Source organism: Entelurus aequoreus, linkage group LG17 (genome assembly GCF_033978785.1).
Source record: "Entelurus aequoreus isolate RoL-2023_Sb linkage group LG17, RoL_Eaeq_v1.1, whole genome shotgun sequence".
NCBI classification, from domain to species: Eukaryota; Metazoa; Chordata; class Actinopteri; order Syngnathiformes; family Syngnathidae; genus Entelurus; species Entelurus aequoreus.
This window is the reverse complement of record NC_084747.1, coordinates 19,420,930-19,437,279: the sequence shown is the minus strand read 5'-3', so window position 1 is coordinate 19,437,279 and position 16,350 is coordinate 19,420,930. Positions and strand designations below refer to the sequence as shown.

The window sequence follows — 16,350 nt, the reverse complement described above, 5'->3', positions numbered from 1 at the left end:
TTTTTGCTGAAAGGATTTAGTAAAGAACATCGACGATAAAGTTTGCAACTTTTGGTCGCTGATAAAAAAAAGCCTTGCCTGTACCGGAAGTAGCGTGACGTCGCAGGTTGAAGGACTCCTCACATTTCCCCATTGTTTACACCAGCAGCGAGAGTGATTCGAACCGAGAAAGCGACGATTACCCCATTAATTTGAGCGAGGATGAAAGATACGTGGATGAGGATCGTGAGAGTGAAGGACTAGAGTGCAGTGCAGGACGTATCTTTTTCGCTCTGACCGTAACTTAGGTAAAAGGGCTCATTGGATTCCACACGTTCTCCTTTTTCTATTGTGGATCACGGATTTGTATTTTAAACCACCTCGGATACTATATCCTCTTGAAAATGAGAGTCAAGAACGCGAAATGGACATTCACAGTGACTTTTATCTCCACGACAATACATCGGTGAAGCACTTTAGCTACGGAGCTAACGTGATAGCATCGTGCTTAACTGCAGATAGAAACAAAATAAATAAGCCCCTGACTGGAAGGATAGACAGAAGATCAACAATACTACTATCAGGAGACACTGAACCAAACACAGGACCTGTAACTACACGGTTAATGCTGTGCCGCCTGTCGAAGCCTAGCAAGGCTGTTGCTAACGACGCCATTGAAGCTAACTTAGCTACGGGACCTCGTCAGAGCTATGATAAAAACATTAGCGCTCCACCTACGCCAGCCCTCATCTGCTCACCTGCGTTCCAGCGATCGACGGCGCGACGAAGGACTTCACCCGATCATCGATGCGATCGGCGGCTAGCATCGGATAGCGCGTCTGCTATCCAAGTCAAAGTCCTCCTGGTTGTGTTGCTGCAGCCAGCCGCTAATACACCAATCCCACCTACAGCTTTCTTCTTGCAGTCTCCATTGTTCATTAAACAAATTGCAAAAGATTCACCAACACAGATGTCCAGAATACTGTGGAATTTTGCGATGAAAACAGAGCTGTTTGTATTGGGATACAATGTGTCCGAATACTTCCGTTTCAACCATCGACGTCACGCACATATGTCATCATACATAGACATTTTCAACCGGAAGTTTCACGGGAAATTTAAAATTGCACTTTATAAGTTGCCAACACATGCCGTATTGGCATGTATTGCAATGTTAAGATTTCATCATTGATATATAAACTATCAGACTGCGTGGTCGGTAGTAGTGGCTTTCAGTAGGCCTTTAAATAAGCCCAACCTTAGTGTCCCTTTTGAGGGTTTCCTTATTTGCTTTTTGATTTTGGTTGTTCTGCTTTCTTTTTTCTCTTGAATGTTCCTTTGTGTTTCTCCCACAGTTGATTTCTTGCAAGATTTGCAAGGGGATTTCGTAAATCACGTTTGATTTATTTTTGTCCTGTTCTGTTGTGTCCCTGGGGTGTACACGCAGCTGTCTTCTTTGTATGTAAGGCTTTACTGCTAAGGTTATTTTGTCTTTTTTCATGACAACACATTATCAGAACATGTACTGGTGAAGGACAAGGTCTTATTCGATTGACTAAAGCTGGACTTTTCTAAAGCGTTTATTTGTTTTCTTTTCTCCGGTAGACGGCTTTGAAGAAAATCTTCCTGAGCAGCAGGAGTGGTCTTCCAGGATGGATCAGGAAGAGGCACAGCCAGCGCAAACTAAGGAGGATGAGGAGTACCCACCACTTAAAGAGGACATTGAGGAGCCACACCTCATTCACATTAAAGAGGAAGATGAGGAGCCACTGCCCCAGCATATTAAGGGAGAAGGGGAGGAGCCACAATCCCAGCAAATTAAAGAAGAAGATGAGGAGCCACAGCACCCTCACATTAAAGAGGAGGAAGATGAGGTGCCAGATTCCCCCATGTCAAAGACAAAAAGTCACAGCCCATCTACCTTAAAAATTAAGAGGATGAGCCACAAACCCCCTCAAAATAAAGAAGAGGAGGAACACAGCATGAGTCAAGACGAAGAGCATCTTGAAGGACTGGAGGAGGTTGATGTCACCAAGATGCCATTGACCGTTGTCATTGTGAAGAGTGAAGATGATGAGGGTGAAGGTGAGGAGAAGGGAGAGGCGGAGCCTCCAACTCCACACATGACAACAGAAGCTGATGGAGACCACTGTGGAGGATCACAAGCAGACAAGCTCTTCGCTCCACTATCAGATAGTGACGACATAACGTCACACTCTCCTGACACTGATGATGAAGAAGATGATGACACTGATGATGAAGACTCTAAAGCTGACATGACATGTCACTCTGACAACAAACACTTGAAGTGCTCTTACTGTGACAAAACGTTTAATCACCGTGGTCATCTGAAAACACACACGAGAACGCACACTGGAGAAAAACCATTCAGGTGCTCAGTTTGCAGTAAAAGCTTCTCACGAAAGGCAAGTTTGAAAATACACACAAGAATACACACAGGAGAAAGACCATTCCGCTGCTCAGTTTGTAGTAAAAGATTCCCTCTAAAGCAACGTTTGAAAGTACACATGAGAATGCACACTGGAGAAAAACCATTCCTGTGTTCAGTTTGTAATAAAAGATTCCGACTCAAGCAACACATGACGGAACACATGAGAATGCACGCTGGGGAAAAACCTTTCATCTGTTCGGTTTGTGGGAAAGGTTTCGTGCGGAAATTCGATTTGAAATTACACACAAAAATCCACGCCGGAAACAAACCTTTCAAATGTTCGGTCTGCGGCAAAGGTTTTATACAAAACAGCGATCTGAAATTACACATGAGAACGCACACCGGAGACAAACCCTTCATGTGTTTAGTTTGTAATAAGAGATTCACTCAGAAAGGAAATTTGATGACACACACAAGAACACATACCGGAGAGAAAGTGTTGAGTTGCAGTGTGTGTGATGAAAAATTCTCATATAAGTACCAGTTTAAGAAACACACGTGTGCTGGTGAGAACAGCAGCAGCAAATGAAGATGCAGGATTTGAAATAAACTGTCAAAACTTTAACTTTGACTTTCTAACATCAGCACATGGGACATGTGTGACATCAATGTGTGCGGAACACAATCTTGTTAATATGATTTTAACATTTATCGATTAGATTTGCTAGACCACTGCTTGTATGTGTATGTATGTATGTATGTATATTTATGTACAATTGTCCTTGAAAAGGTGCAAGCGGAAGCTTTCGTTTGACTGTGGAAATTAATTACGTGTCCCATGATGACACTGCCAAGTGGAAGCATGTAAATATTAAAAACAAGAGGACCTAACATAGATCCTTGAGAGACACCACATGTGATGTGCTTGTATCCATACTTAGCAAGAATATTGTGTCTGAGTGATAGGAAGTGAACCACTTGTGAACAGTACCAGCAGGTGTTTGAGTCTATATAAATAAACATTGATTGATTGATTGATATTTCAAAGAATGAGGTGATTTACTGGATCAAAGGCGGGACTAAGATCCAGTAGAACCAAGACTGACACTTTTTGAGGATCAACACCCAACCTGAGATAATTTACTATCTTTGTAAGTGCTGACTCTACTGTGGTTCACCTTATATACAGACTGCAAAGTCTCTAAAATATTACATTTATTTAAACATTATATCGCTGTTTAAACACCAGTTTTTCCTCAAATTTGACCTTAAACTGACCTTGATACTGTTCTATAACAGCAGTTTATAATAGTCTCATCAAATTTAGTAAAAAATGGGTGTCATGTGATGTAAAAGACATGTGATTCCAATTATTAGCAGTGAAGGAGGCCGATGAATTATATTTGAAGCTGATGTTTTTTAGTAAAACTTAACATATTAAATATTATAGCAGACTTCAACACTTAACTAGAATCTATTCTAAAGACGTATACAAATTTGAATAAATAAATATCTCCATGAAGTTTTGTATCTATGAAATAATTTGTATCCATTCCACGCAGACAATGAAATGTTTTTTTATCCCTGAATAACGTCAACTGTGATGGGTGAAAATACTCCAATACACAAGTGTTGATAGTTGATATTGACAGATGGCAACATTGGCTAGTGGGCAGCCTGGGACGGAGTCAGCAATCTGTTCCTGTCTGTGGCCGTGCTGCCCACCTCCAAATCTGGCGGCCGATGGCTTGAGGCCACTGTGGTGTGTGTGGATGTTGAAATGGTCTTTTGGTTTGTTTCCGTGATGCAATCGTATGTGCAACATTTATATTATTTATTGCTCATTTTTGGGTTTGACTTTTGTAGCTGTATGTAGAAACGGCGCTGCTGAAATGGTAGCTGGTTGCATCAGCTCTGTGCTCTCAATGTATTTTATGTATTGGGTTTTTTACACCTTATTTTTTGTGGACTTTTTGTATTAGCACAGCAACCACATAATTTGCCTACATCTCCCTAATATTGATCAAATATGTCCCATTTTGCCAACCAATAACGCCGAGATCATTATACATGCATTTTTTTACTTCTCGTCTTGTTTACTGTGACGTCTTATATTCTGGTCCCTCCGTGTCCAGCAATAAAGGAATGCAGTTGGTACAAAATGTGGCTGCTAGACTTTGGACAAGGACAAAAAAGTTTGATCATATTACGCCTATACTGTATATACCTTTATATACACACACATATATATATACACTACCGTTCAAAAGTTTGGGGTCACCCAAACAATCTTGTGGAATAGCCTTCATTTCTAAGAACAAGAATAGACTGTCGCGTTTCAGATGAAAGTTCTCTTTTTCTGGCCATTTTGAGCGTTTAATTGAACCCACAAATGTGATGCTCCAGAAACTCAATCTGCTCAAAGGAAGTTTTGTAGCTTCTGTAACGAGTTAAACTGTTTTCAGATGTGTGAACATGATTGCACAAGGGTTTTCTAATCATCAATTAGCCTTCTGAGACAATTAGCAAACACATTGTACCATTAGAACACTGGAGTGATAGTTGCTGGAAATGGGCCTCTATACACCTATGTAGATATTGCACCAAAAACCAGACATTTGCAGCTAGAATAGTCATTTACCACATTAGCAATGTATAGAGTGTATTTCTTTAAAGTTAAGACTAGTTTAAAGTTATCTTCATTGAAAAATAAGGACATTTTAATGTGACCCCAAACTTTTGAACGGTAGTGTATATATATATATATGTGTCGAGGTTTCTGTGGTTTATCCATTATACAGTGCTCAATACCGGGGTAGAGCGGATTATACCACAAGAGGCTATATCATCCCTGCAGGGAAACCTGCGAAACAGGCTTGTAGGGATGTCATATAGTCTCTGTGTTTTTTCCTGACCTAACGTGTGTATATGTATATATATATATATATATATATATATATATATAAAACTAAAGGGTACCCCGCCTTCCGTCCGATTGTAGCTGAGATAGGCTCCAGCGCCCCCCGCGACCCCGAAGGGAATAAGCGGTAGAAAATGGATGGATGGATAACTAAAGGGTTTAGCGCCATCTTGCTGATTGTATTGTACCTAATGTTCGGTACGGAAATTTAGGTTCCAAAAACGTGGGCTTATTAGTGACCCTCTGAGCTCCTCAAAAAAGCCCGAAGGCTATGGAGTGTTTTCTATTGGGGCTCCAAAACTCTGGAATGTTCTACCACCAATAGTTTGAGACGTTCGCTCAGTAGAAGCAATCAAGTCCCGTCTTAAAACTCACTTCTATACTCTAGCTTGTGCATACATGTATCCTGTTTAGACCAGTTGACCTGCTGCTTCTCTGTTTTGACCCAGAGGACACCAGGTGGTCAGGGATCATTTCTGGAGAGGTCGCAGTCTGGAGGACTGGGTGAAGAATTGTTTAATTATTTATATTATTTTGACATTGTTTCAAGTTGTTGTGCACTGGGGATTAGATTGTAAACTTGTGTTTTTTCTTGAGTGTGATGCCATGTTTGTTGCAGATATTTGAAAGAAAAAAACCGACCTCTCTCATTATTACATACAGGACCCCCAAACATAGCTGGCCCCGTCTATGCCTGTAACAGTTGAGTTGTTTCGTTTTATTGACATATTGTTTCAGGTGTTTGTGCACTGGGGATGAGATTGTCGTGTCTGACCCACACTCCGGAGCAGTAGGTGGCGGTAATGCACCATTAAGAACGCCAAACACTAAACAGAAGTACGTCGTCCTTGCGCATGCGCCTACTGAGCCGCTTCCGGTAGACGGAGCACTCGTGTAGAGACGAGCAACATAGTGTGGTCTCTATGTTTGTGGTCATTCCTGCATTTATAGCTTTCTACTTATTTGTTTATCGCACGACTAACTCCATTTTGTAAATTTTTTCGTGTCAGGATAAACTCGCCTCGGTGAACTGAAGCTTTTCAGGCTAGCTTAGCTCACTAGTTAGCTTAGCTCGCTAGTTAGCTTAGCGTGCTAGCCGCGGAAGTTGTCAACACATCGCTAATCAGAGAAAATGTGTAATGTACAAATGTTGAGAGTGTTGGTGAATCAGCGACTAAATGAGGCTGTGGAAGAAATATTTGTAGTGTTGGAAAGAACGATAGCAGAGTACGAAGATGAACTTTCCCGAACAAAAGAGGAGAAGGAGCGACAACGTCAACTACTGGACGCTGTTTTCAAGAAGCTGCCGAGAACAGGTTTGTTTACTTCTTACTCTCACATGTTTACTAACTTTATATTTGTTAGCAGAGATATGTCGACTGCAGTCCTCGCGTGGTAAAATCTCTGAGGCCTCGGTTAGCTTTATGTTACCATCTCTTATGTTATGATAGTATATATCTGTATCATGAATCAATTTAAGTGGACCCCGACTTAAACAAGTTGAAAAACTTATTCGGGTGTTACCATTTAGTGGTCATTTATACGGAATATGTACTTCACTGTGCAACCTACTAATAAAAGTCTCAATCAATCAACGGGTCGGTTTTGACCCATGTCTTAAATCAGCTGTAAAATACACTAAAAACAATTATCTATCGTCCAACTTGTATCTCATCTCTTGGTTACCTTGTTAGGCATCCTTATCCATGAAAATATTGGTTTTAATTAGAGATGTCCGATAATATCGGGCTGCTGATTATTATCGGCCGATAAATGCTTTAAAATGTAATATCGGAAATTATCGGTATCGGTTTCAAATTATCGGTATCGGTTTCAAAATTATCGGTATCGGTTTCAAAAAGTAACATTTATGACTTTTTAAAACGCCGCTGTGTACACGGACGTAGAGAGAAGTACAGAGCGCCAATAAACCTTAAAGGCACTGCCTTTGCGTGCCGGCACAGTTACACAATATCTACGGCTTTTCACACACACAAGTGAATGCAATGCATACTTGGTCAACAGCCATACAGGTCACACTGAGGGTGGCCGTATAAACAACTTTAACACTGTTACAAAGATGCGCCACACTGTGAACCCACACCAAACAAGACTGACAAACACATTTCGGGAGAACATCCGCACCGTAACACAACATAAACACAACAGAACAAATACCCAGAACCCCTTGCAGCACTAACTCTTCCGGGACGCTACAATATACACCCCCCCGCTACCCCCTACCCAAAACCCCAATGCCGCCCACCTCTACCTCCTCATGCTCTCTCAGGGAGAGCATGTTCCAAATTCCAAGCTGCTGTTTTGAGGCATGTTAAAAAAATAATGCACTTTGTGACTTCAGTAATAAAAATGGCAGTGCCATGTTGGCCTTTTTTTCCATAACTTGAGTTGATTTATTTTGGAATACCTTGTTACATTGTTTAATGCATCCAGCGGGGCATCACAACAAAATTAGGCATAATAATGTGTTAATTCCACGGCTGTATATATCGGTATCGGTTGATATCGGAATCGGTAATTAAGAGTTGGACAATATCGGGATATCGGCAAAAAAGCCATTATCGGACATCTTTAGTTTTAATATTTTTGTTGTGAGCCATTGGGCCTTTTTTTTGTCAGTATATCCCTCGATTTCAATTTAAAAAATGGTAAAATGAACCTCAAGAGAATCGTATTAATAAATAAAAGGTTGTTGTGTTACCTGACTATTACTGAGGGGTATTAGAACACATCTCTTGAATAAATGTGTTTTATTTATTTTTTCATTTTAATAATTTTAACTATAGTAACATGTATGGTGTGACGGGTCAATTTCGACCCATATATATTTACTTCAAGAAATAGGCTAAAAAGTATTTTTTTCAGGAACAGAACTTTAATACAAACACAAAATGAAAAGCAGAACAAGTCATAACACAAAATATAGATTTGCAAGGTCAAACAACCAATCAAGCAAATCAAACCAATAGAAATAAATTACTAGTTCCAAAACTAATAAAAAACAAAATCAGAGTAAAAGTCTCTGTGTGCAAGAACTTGCATGTGTATGTATGTGTGTTTAGATGCATGTGTGGCAAAAAGTGACACTTTTAGTGTGTTCTTTGCAGAGATATTTCTTGCAGTTGAAGCACAATACGTTTGTCTTTCTGTCCTTTCTGCTTGGGCAGACCTGGCACCTCTTTCTTTTAGAATCAGGTGGCCTGAGTGGGGTTGTGGCAATGTCTGTTCTAGTTGGTGTTGAGGCAGAGCTGGCTGAGGAGGATGCTGGCGCGGATGCTCTTTGTGGTGCTGATGAAGTGGACGGAGTGCTAGGCGAGCTCTGCAGCTGTCTGACCAAGGCTGCAGTGTCTGGGTCTCGGGGCACCCGTACCCTTTGCTCAATGTGTGGCTTGACAAGGGAATTTCCCAGCTCCTCAAGAAACATTCTCCGCTTGTTTTTTTTGGTTGAGGTCCACCCTTGGTGGATGTGGGTCAACAACACAAATGTATTACATGCAGACATATCGAGGATGTTGTAAAACACAACCATTGGCCATCTCCTAGTCATTCGCTGGCAAGTGTAAGTGGCAGTCAGGTTGTCCACTTCTCCTTTGTTTTTGTTATAGTTGAGGATAATTGTGGGCTTTTTGTCACTTCCTGATGACACAGCTGCATATTTGTGAAGAATAGACATTAGTATCACATTCCGTTTTTTTGGGGGGACAATAGAGACAACAGTGGTGGTGTCTGTAAAAGCAAACTTTGAGAAAAGCGGAGCCTTGTCCTTCACCTGCAAGATTTCAGCAGGCAGCTCAGGTTTATTTTTCTTCACTGTGCCCACCATGGTAAGTTTCCTCCTGAGAAGTTATTGTCCAAGGTCATAGCTGGTAAAGAAATTGTCACAAGTGATATTGTGACCCTGCAGTCCAGTAGTTATATCAAGGACCACACATTTTCCTTGGTTTTTGTCAGGGATGCCACTAGTAGCTTTGCCTGTGTAAATCTGTAGATTCCAGGCATAGCTGGTTTTTGCATCACAGGCTGCCCAGATTTTTAAGCCGTACTTCCCTGGCTTACTGGGTATGTATTGTCCTGGGAAAGGGACAAGACGTTCATCCACTGTCACCTCTGGCCCTGGGTTGAACATCAGTGGAAGGAGCTGCACCCATCTGTCCCAGACATCCCTGATGGGGGCAAGCTTGTCAGATCTTGCTCTGGTATCTCTGTTGTCAAATCTGAAGACTCTTGATATCATATGAAAGGCTCGGATGTTTGCATGCATGTTAATCATTTTTATATTTTTTTTATGATCGTAATAAGCCAAAATCAAATGTAGCCTATTTCTATTCATTTGTCCATCAGTAAAATATTTTTAAAGACTACTCCAATTGTTTAGCTGACTATTTATATCTGTGTGTGGCGTTGCATTAGTGTTTTACAAGAATGAATAAATACAAACAGAATAATGCCACGTACACCATCTTAAGTGTGGAGACATTTCACCCCAACCAATGTAGGCGGAAAGGCTGTGTACATTTGCAAATACTGTGCAAAGAGCTACGTCAAAAATGCCACAAAGATGCAGCAGCATATAGACAAGTGCCCAATAATATATCATTATTGTAATTCCCCATTCATTCCCATATATTCCCATTAATTCCAATGGACGGTGTCCAACTTTGAATAATCCAAAAATTGTCAATATTTCCAAACTTCCCGAGCTTAACTTCCCGTGGTAAATTTCCAGAAATTTACCGGAAACCTTTCACCCCTTTGCAACCCTACTCTTGGCCTCTGACTGACTATGGAAGTGTGATTAATGATAAGAGCATACAACAGCAGTTATGTAATGTTTCCAGTGTTCTTCTAAACCAGGGGTGCCCATTACGTGGATGGCGAGCTAGCGGCCGGTGGATCGCCAGCCAGGCATAAAAAAAATAGACCTAAAAATGATCGATCATCAATCTTCACCAAGACGTCACTTTCGTCACTTGATTGACATTCACGGCACCCGAGGGTCTTGTGAGATGACGCTGGCTGCTGCCAGATCATTATTAAGAAAAAACGACCGACAGGAAGGCGAGAAACACTTTTTATTTCAACAGACTTCCGCGCCGTACCTGCTGTCAAAACTCTAAAGACTGACCGCACAATAAAAGCGCTGCTTTATCCTGCCTGCGCTGACAAAATAAGAGTCTCAGAAAGCTAGCGCCCACAAGCTAGCAAGCTACGGAGTTTGCCGCCAATGTGTTTCTTGTAAAGTGTATAAAAAGGATGCTCAAAAAAGTTCATTATGCCTTCTTATTCATATCCTCTTTCAAATGTTCTTGTAATCAGACAATATTTTCGGTATATTAGAATCAGAATCACAATAGTTTTTATTGCCAGTGTTTGAGAACGGGTTCACAAACTAGGAATTCTACTTGGTGCAATCGTGCAACATATAACACAGAATAGAATAACATGAGCTGTAACTGAGCTATCAGATCTTGTTATTGTTCATGTGCCTGATGGCCGAGGGGGAAAAACTGTTCAGGTGGCGGGAGGTGTGGGTCTGGATGGACCGTAGTCTCCTGTCTGAGAGGAGAGGGGAGAATAGTTTGTGTGATTAGATGGAATCTTTACCTGACATGTTTTGACTGTCATCTGCAGTCTTCTTCAGAAGGGTCACCTGACCCCTGACCACTAACTCATCTAATATACCGAAAATATTGTCAGATTACAAGAACGTTTGAAAGAGCGTATAAAAAGGAGTATGGAAGCTGGACAAATAAGATGGCAAAAAGCAACCACTTTCAAGTGGTATTGGACGGAAAGGAGGACTTTTTTTCTCCTTCCTTTGAAAATGTGGACGTTATCATCACTACTGTCTGATTCCAATCAATGCAAGTCATTAGAATCAGGTCATACACCAACTTATATTCTTGTCTTCATGAAAGAAAGGAATGGTAAACATGCTTGTATTATCATTAAACACCTTTAACTTGTTAACAAAAACCTCTCTTTCATAAATAAATCAATATAAATGATAAATATGAATGAGGTAGATCCCCTCCACTTGGTCCATTGAAAAGTAGCTCGCCTGCAAAAAAAGGTGTGGGCACCCATGCTCTTCAAAAAGGTCAAAGGGAATATAGCTCACCAAACCAAAGCAAATTTAAATAAGCCCAAACTTAGCAAAAATGGCTCCTTCGTGTCCCTTTTGAGGGTTTCCTTATTTGATTTTTGTTTTTGGTTGTTCTGCTTTCTTTTTTCTCTTGAATGTTCCTTTGTTTCTCCCACAGTTGATTTCTTGCAAGATTTGCAAGGGGATTTCGTAAATCATGTCTGATTTATTTTTGTCCTGTTCTGTTGTGTCCTTGGGGTGTACAAGCAGCTGTCTTCTTTGTATGTAAGGCTTTACTGCTAAGGTTATGTTGTCTTTTTTCATGACAACACATTATCAGAACATGTACTGGTGAAGGACAAGGTCTTATTCAATTGACTAAAGCTGGACTTTTCTAAAGCGTTTTTTTTTTTTCTTGTCTCCGGTAGACGGCTTTGAAGAAAATCTTCCTGAGCAGCAGGAGTGGTCTTCCAGGATGGAGCAGGAAGAGGCACAGCCAGCGCAAACTAAGGAGGATGAGGAGTACCCACAACTTAAAGAGGACATTGAGGAGCCACACCTCATTCACATTAAAGAGGAAGATGAGGAGCCACTGCCCCAGCATATTAAGGGAGAAGGGGAGGAGCCACAATCCCAGCAAATTAAAGAAGAAGATGATGAGCCACAGCACCCTCACATTAAAGAGGAGGAAGATGAGGTGCCAGATTCCCCTATGTCAAAGACAAAAAGTCACAGCCCATCTACCTTAAAAATTAAGAGGATGAGCCACAAACCCCCTCAAAATAAAGAAGAGGAGGAACACAGCGTGAGTCAAGACGAAGAGCATCTTGAAGGACTGGAGGAGGTTGATGTCACCAAGATGCCATTGACCGTTGTCATTGTGAAGAGTGAAGATGATGAGGGTGAAGGTGAGGAGAAGGGAGAGGCGGAGCCTCCAACTCCACACATGACAACAGAAGCTGATGGAGACCACTGTGGAGGATCACAAGCAGACAAGCTCTTCGCTCCACTATCAGATAGTGACGACATAACGTCACACTCTCCTGACACTGATGATGAAGAAGATAATGACACTGATGATGAAGACTCTAAAGCTGACATGACATGTCACTCTGACAACAAACACTTGAAGTGCTCTTACTGTGACAAAACGTTTAATCACCGTGGTCATCTGAAAACACACACGAGAACGCACACTGGAGAAAAACCATTCAGGTGCTCAGTTTGCAGTAAAAGCTTCTCACGAAAGGCAAGTTTGAAAATACACACAAGAATACACACGGGAGAAAAACCATTCCTGTGCTCAGTTTGTAGTAAAAGATTCCCTCTAAAGCAACATTTGAAAGTACACATGAGAATGCACACTGGAGAAAAACCATTCCTGTGTTCAGTTTGTAATAAAAGATTCCCTCTCAAGCAACACTTGACGGGACACATGAGAATGCACACTGGGGAAAAACCTTTCATCTGTTCGGTTTGTGGGAAAGGTTTCGTGCGGAAATTCGATTTGAAATTACACACAAAAATCCACGCCGGAAACAAACCTTTCAAATGTTCGGTCTGCGGCAAAGGTTTTATACAAAACAGCGATCTGAAATTACACATGAGAACGCACACCGGAGACAAACCCTTCATGTGTTTAGTTTGTAATAAGAGATTCACTCAGAAAGGAAATTTGATGACACACACAAGAACACATACCGGAGAGAAAGTGTTGAGTTGCAGTGTGTGTGATGAAAAATTCTCATATAAGTACCAGTTTAAGAAACACACGTGTGCTGGTGAGAACAGCAGCAGCAAATGAAGATGCAGGATTTGAAATAAGCTGTCAAAACTTTAACTTTGACTTTCTAACATCAGCACATGTGACATGTGTGACATCATTGTGTGCGGAACACAATCTTGTTAGTATGATTTTAACATTTATCGATTAGATTTGCTAGACCACTGCTTGTATGTGTATGTATGTATGTATGTATATTTATGTACAATTGTCCTTGAAAATGTGCAAGCGGAAGCTTTCGTTTGACTGTGGAAATTAATTACGTGTCCCATGATGACACTGCCAAGTGGAAGCATGTAAATATTAAAAACAAGAGGACCTAACATAGATCCTTGAGAGACACCACATGTGATGTGCTTGTATCCATACTTAGCAAGAATATTGTGTCTGAGTGATAGGAATTGAACCACTTGTGAACAGTACCAGCAGGTGTTTGAGTCTATTTCAAAGAATGAGGTGATCTACTGGATCAAAGGCGGGACTAAGATCCAGTAGACCCAAGACTGACACTTTTTGAGGATCAACACCCAACCTGAGATAATTTACTATCTTTGTAAGTGCTGACTCTACTGTGGTTCACCTTATATACAGACTGGAAAGTCCCTAAAATATTACAATTATTTAAACATTATATCGCTGTTTAAACACCAGTTTTTCCTCAAATTTGACCTTAAACTGACCTTGATACTGTTCTATAACACCCAAAAAATGGGTGTCATGTGATGTAAAAGACATGTGATTCCAATTATTAGCAGTGAAGGAGGCCGATGAATTATATTTGAAGCTGATGTTTTTTAGTAAAACTTAACATATTAAATATTATAGCAGACTTCAACACTTAACTAGAATCTATTCTAAAGACGTATACAAATTTGAATAAATAAATATCTCCATGAAGTTTTGTATCTATGAAATAATTTGTATCCATTCCACGCAGACAATGAAATGTTTTTTATCCCTGAATAACGTCAACTGTGATGGGTGAAAATACTCCAATACACAAGTGTTGATAGTTGATATTGACAGATGGCAACATTGGCTAGTGGGCAGCCTGGGACGGAGTCAGCAATCTGTTCCTGTCTGTGGCCGTGCTGCCCACCTCCAAATCTGGCGGCCGATGGCTTGAGGCCACTGTGGTGTGTGTGGATGTTGAAATGGTCTTTTGGTTTGTTTCCGTGATGCAATCGTATGTGCAACATTTATATTATTTATTGCTCATTTTTGGGTTTGACTTTTGTAGCTGTATGTAGAAACGACGCTGCTGAAATGGTAGCTGGTCGCATCAGCTCTGTGCTCTCAATGTATTTTATGTATTGGGTTTTTTACACCTTATTTTTTGTGGACTTTTTGTATTAGCACAGCAACCACATAATTTGCCTACATCTCCCTAATATTGCTCAAATATGTCCCATTTTGCCAACCAATAACGCCGAGATCATTATACATGCATTTTTTTACTTCTCGTCTTGTTTACTGTGACGTCTTATATTCTGGTCCCTCCGTGTCCAGCAATAAAGGAATGCAGTTGGTACAAAATGTGGCTGCTAGACTTTGGACAAGGACAAAAAAGTTTGATCATATTACGCCTATACTGTATATACCTTTATATACACACACATATATATACCGTATATATACACTACCGTTCAAAAGTTTGGGGTCACCCAAACAATTTTGTGGAATAGCCTTCATTTCTAAGAACAAGAATAGACTGTCGCGTTTCAGATGAAAGTTATCTTTTTCTGGCCATTTTGAGCGTTTAATTGACCCCACAAATGTGATGCTCCAGAAACTCAATCTGCTCAAAGGAAGTTTTGTAGCTTCTGTAACGAGCTAAACTGTTTTCAGATGTGTGAACATGATTGCACAAGGGTTTTCTAATCATCAATTAGCCTTCTGAGCCAACGAGCAAACACATTGTACCATTAGAACACTGGAGTGATAGTTGCTGGAAATGGGCCTCTATACACCTATGTAGATATTGCACCAAAAACCAGACATTTGCAGCTAGAATAGTCATTTACCACATTAGCAATGTATAGAGTGTATTTCTTTAAAGTTAAGACTAGTTTAAAGTTATCTTCATTGAAAAATAAGGACATTTTAATGTGACCCCAAACTTTTGAACGGTAGTGTATATATATATATATATATATATATATATGTGTCGAGGTTTCTGTGGTTTATCCATTATACAGTGCTCAATACCGGGGTAGAGCGGATAATACCACAAGAGGCTATATCATCCCTGCAGGGAAACCTGCAAAACAGGCTTGTAGGGATGACATAGCCTCTGTGTTTTTTCCTGACCTAACGTGTGTATATGTATATATATATATATAAAACTAAAGGGTACCCCGCCTTCCGCCCGATTGTAGCTGAGATAGGCTCCTGCGACCCCAAAGGGAATAAGCGGTAGAAAATGGATGGATGGATAACTAAAGGGTTTAGTGCCATCTTGCTGATTGTATTGTACCTAATATTCGGTACGGAAATTTAAGTTCCAAAAACGTGGGCTTATTAGTGACCCTCTGAGCTCCTCAAAAAAGCCTGAAGGCTATGGAGTGTTTTCTATTGGGGCTCCAAAACTCTGGAATGTTCTACCACCAATAGTTTGAGACGTTCGCTCAGTAGAAGCAATCAAGTCCCGTCTTAAAACTCACTTCTATACTCTAGCTTGTGCATACATGGATCCTGTTTAGACCAGTTGACCTGCTGCTTCTCTGTTTTGACCCAGAGGACACCAGGTGGTCAGGGATCATTTCTGGAGAGGTCGCAGTCTGGAGGACTGGGTGAAGAATTGTTTAATTATTTATATTATTTTGACATTGTTTCAAGTTGTTGTGCACTGGGGATTAGATCGTAAACTTGTGTTTTTTCTTGAGTGTGATGCCATGTTTGTTGCAGATATTTGAAAGAAAAAAAACGACCTCTCTCATTATTACATACAGGACCCCCAAACATAGCTGGCCCTGTCTATGCCTGTAACAGTTGAGTTGTTTCGTTTTATTGACATATTGTTTCAGGTGTTTGTGCACTGGGGATGAGATTGTCGTGTCTGACCCACACTCCGGAGCAGTAGGTGGCGGTAATGCACCATTAAGAACGCCAAACACTAAACAGAAGTCCGTCGTCCTTGCGCATGCGCCTACTGAGCCGCTTCCGGTAGA

General features: G+C 40.7%; 2 protein-coding genes across 3 annotated transcripts in view; both read left to right on the top strand.

Moving 5' to 3' along the window:
- The window catches only part of LOC133632610 (zinc finger protein OZF-like), a 13,050-nt gene extending 9,278 nt beyond the window's left edge, over positions 1 to 3,772 (top strand). Inside the window, exon 2 of one of the 2 annotated variants that reach the window (XM_062025123.1) lies at positions 1,585 to 3,772. In XM_062025123.1, the coding sequence (XP_061881107.1) occupies positions 1,632 to 2,960 (1,329 nt within the window). In that variant the 5' untranslated portion in view covers positions 1,585 to 1,631 and the 3' untranslated portion in view covers positions 2,961 to 3,772. The remainder of the gene's footprint in view (positions 1 to 1,584) is intronic. The other variant, XM_062025122.1, reaches the window with a different exon arrangement.
- Positions 3,773 to 6,176: 2,404 nt separating this feature from the next.
- Positions 6,177 to 13,777, top strand: LOC133632611 (zinc finger protein 260-like). Its single transcript, XM_062025124.1, has 2 exons — positions 6,177 to 6,607; positions 11,826 to 13,777. Exons 1-2 carry the CDS (start codon positions 6,424 to 6,426, stop codon positions 13,199 to 13,201), a joined length of 1,560 nt encoding a protein of 519 aa, XP_061881108.1. The 5' UTR covers positions 6,177 to 6,423; the 3' UTR covers positions 13,202 to 13,777.
- The last annotated feature ends 2,573 nt before the right edge of the window (positions 13,778 to 16,350 follow it).

What these genes read in the sequence shown, in the direction of transcription:
- LOC133632611 (XM_062025124.1), top strand. Translation starts at nt 6,424, where the DNA reads ATGTGTAATGTACAAATGTTGAGAGTGTTGGTGAATCAGCGACTAAAT. An exon ending in CAAGAAGCTGCCGAGAACAG is followed by an intron (nt 6,608 to 11,825) that starts GTTTGTTTACTT and finishes TGTCTCCGGTAG; the next exon opens with ACGGCTTTGAAGAAAATCTT.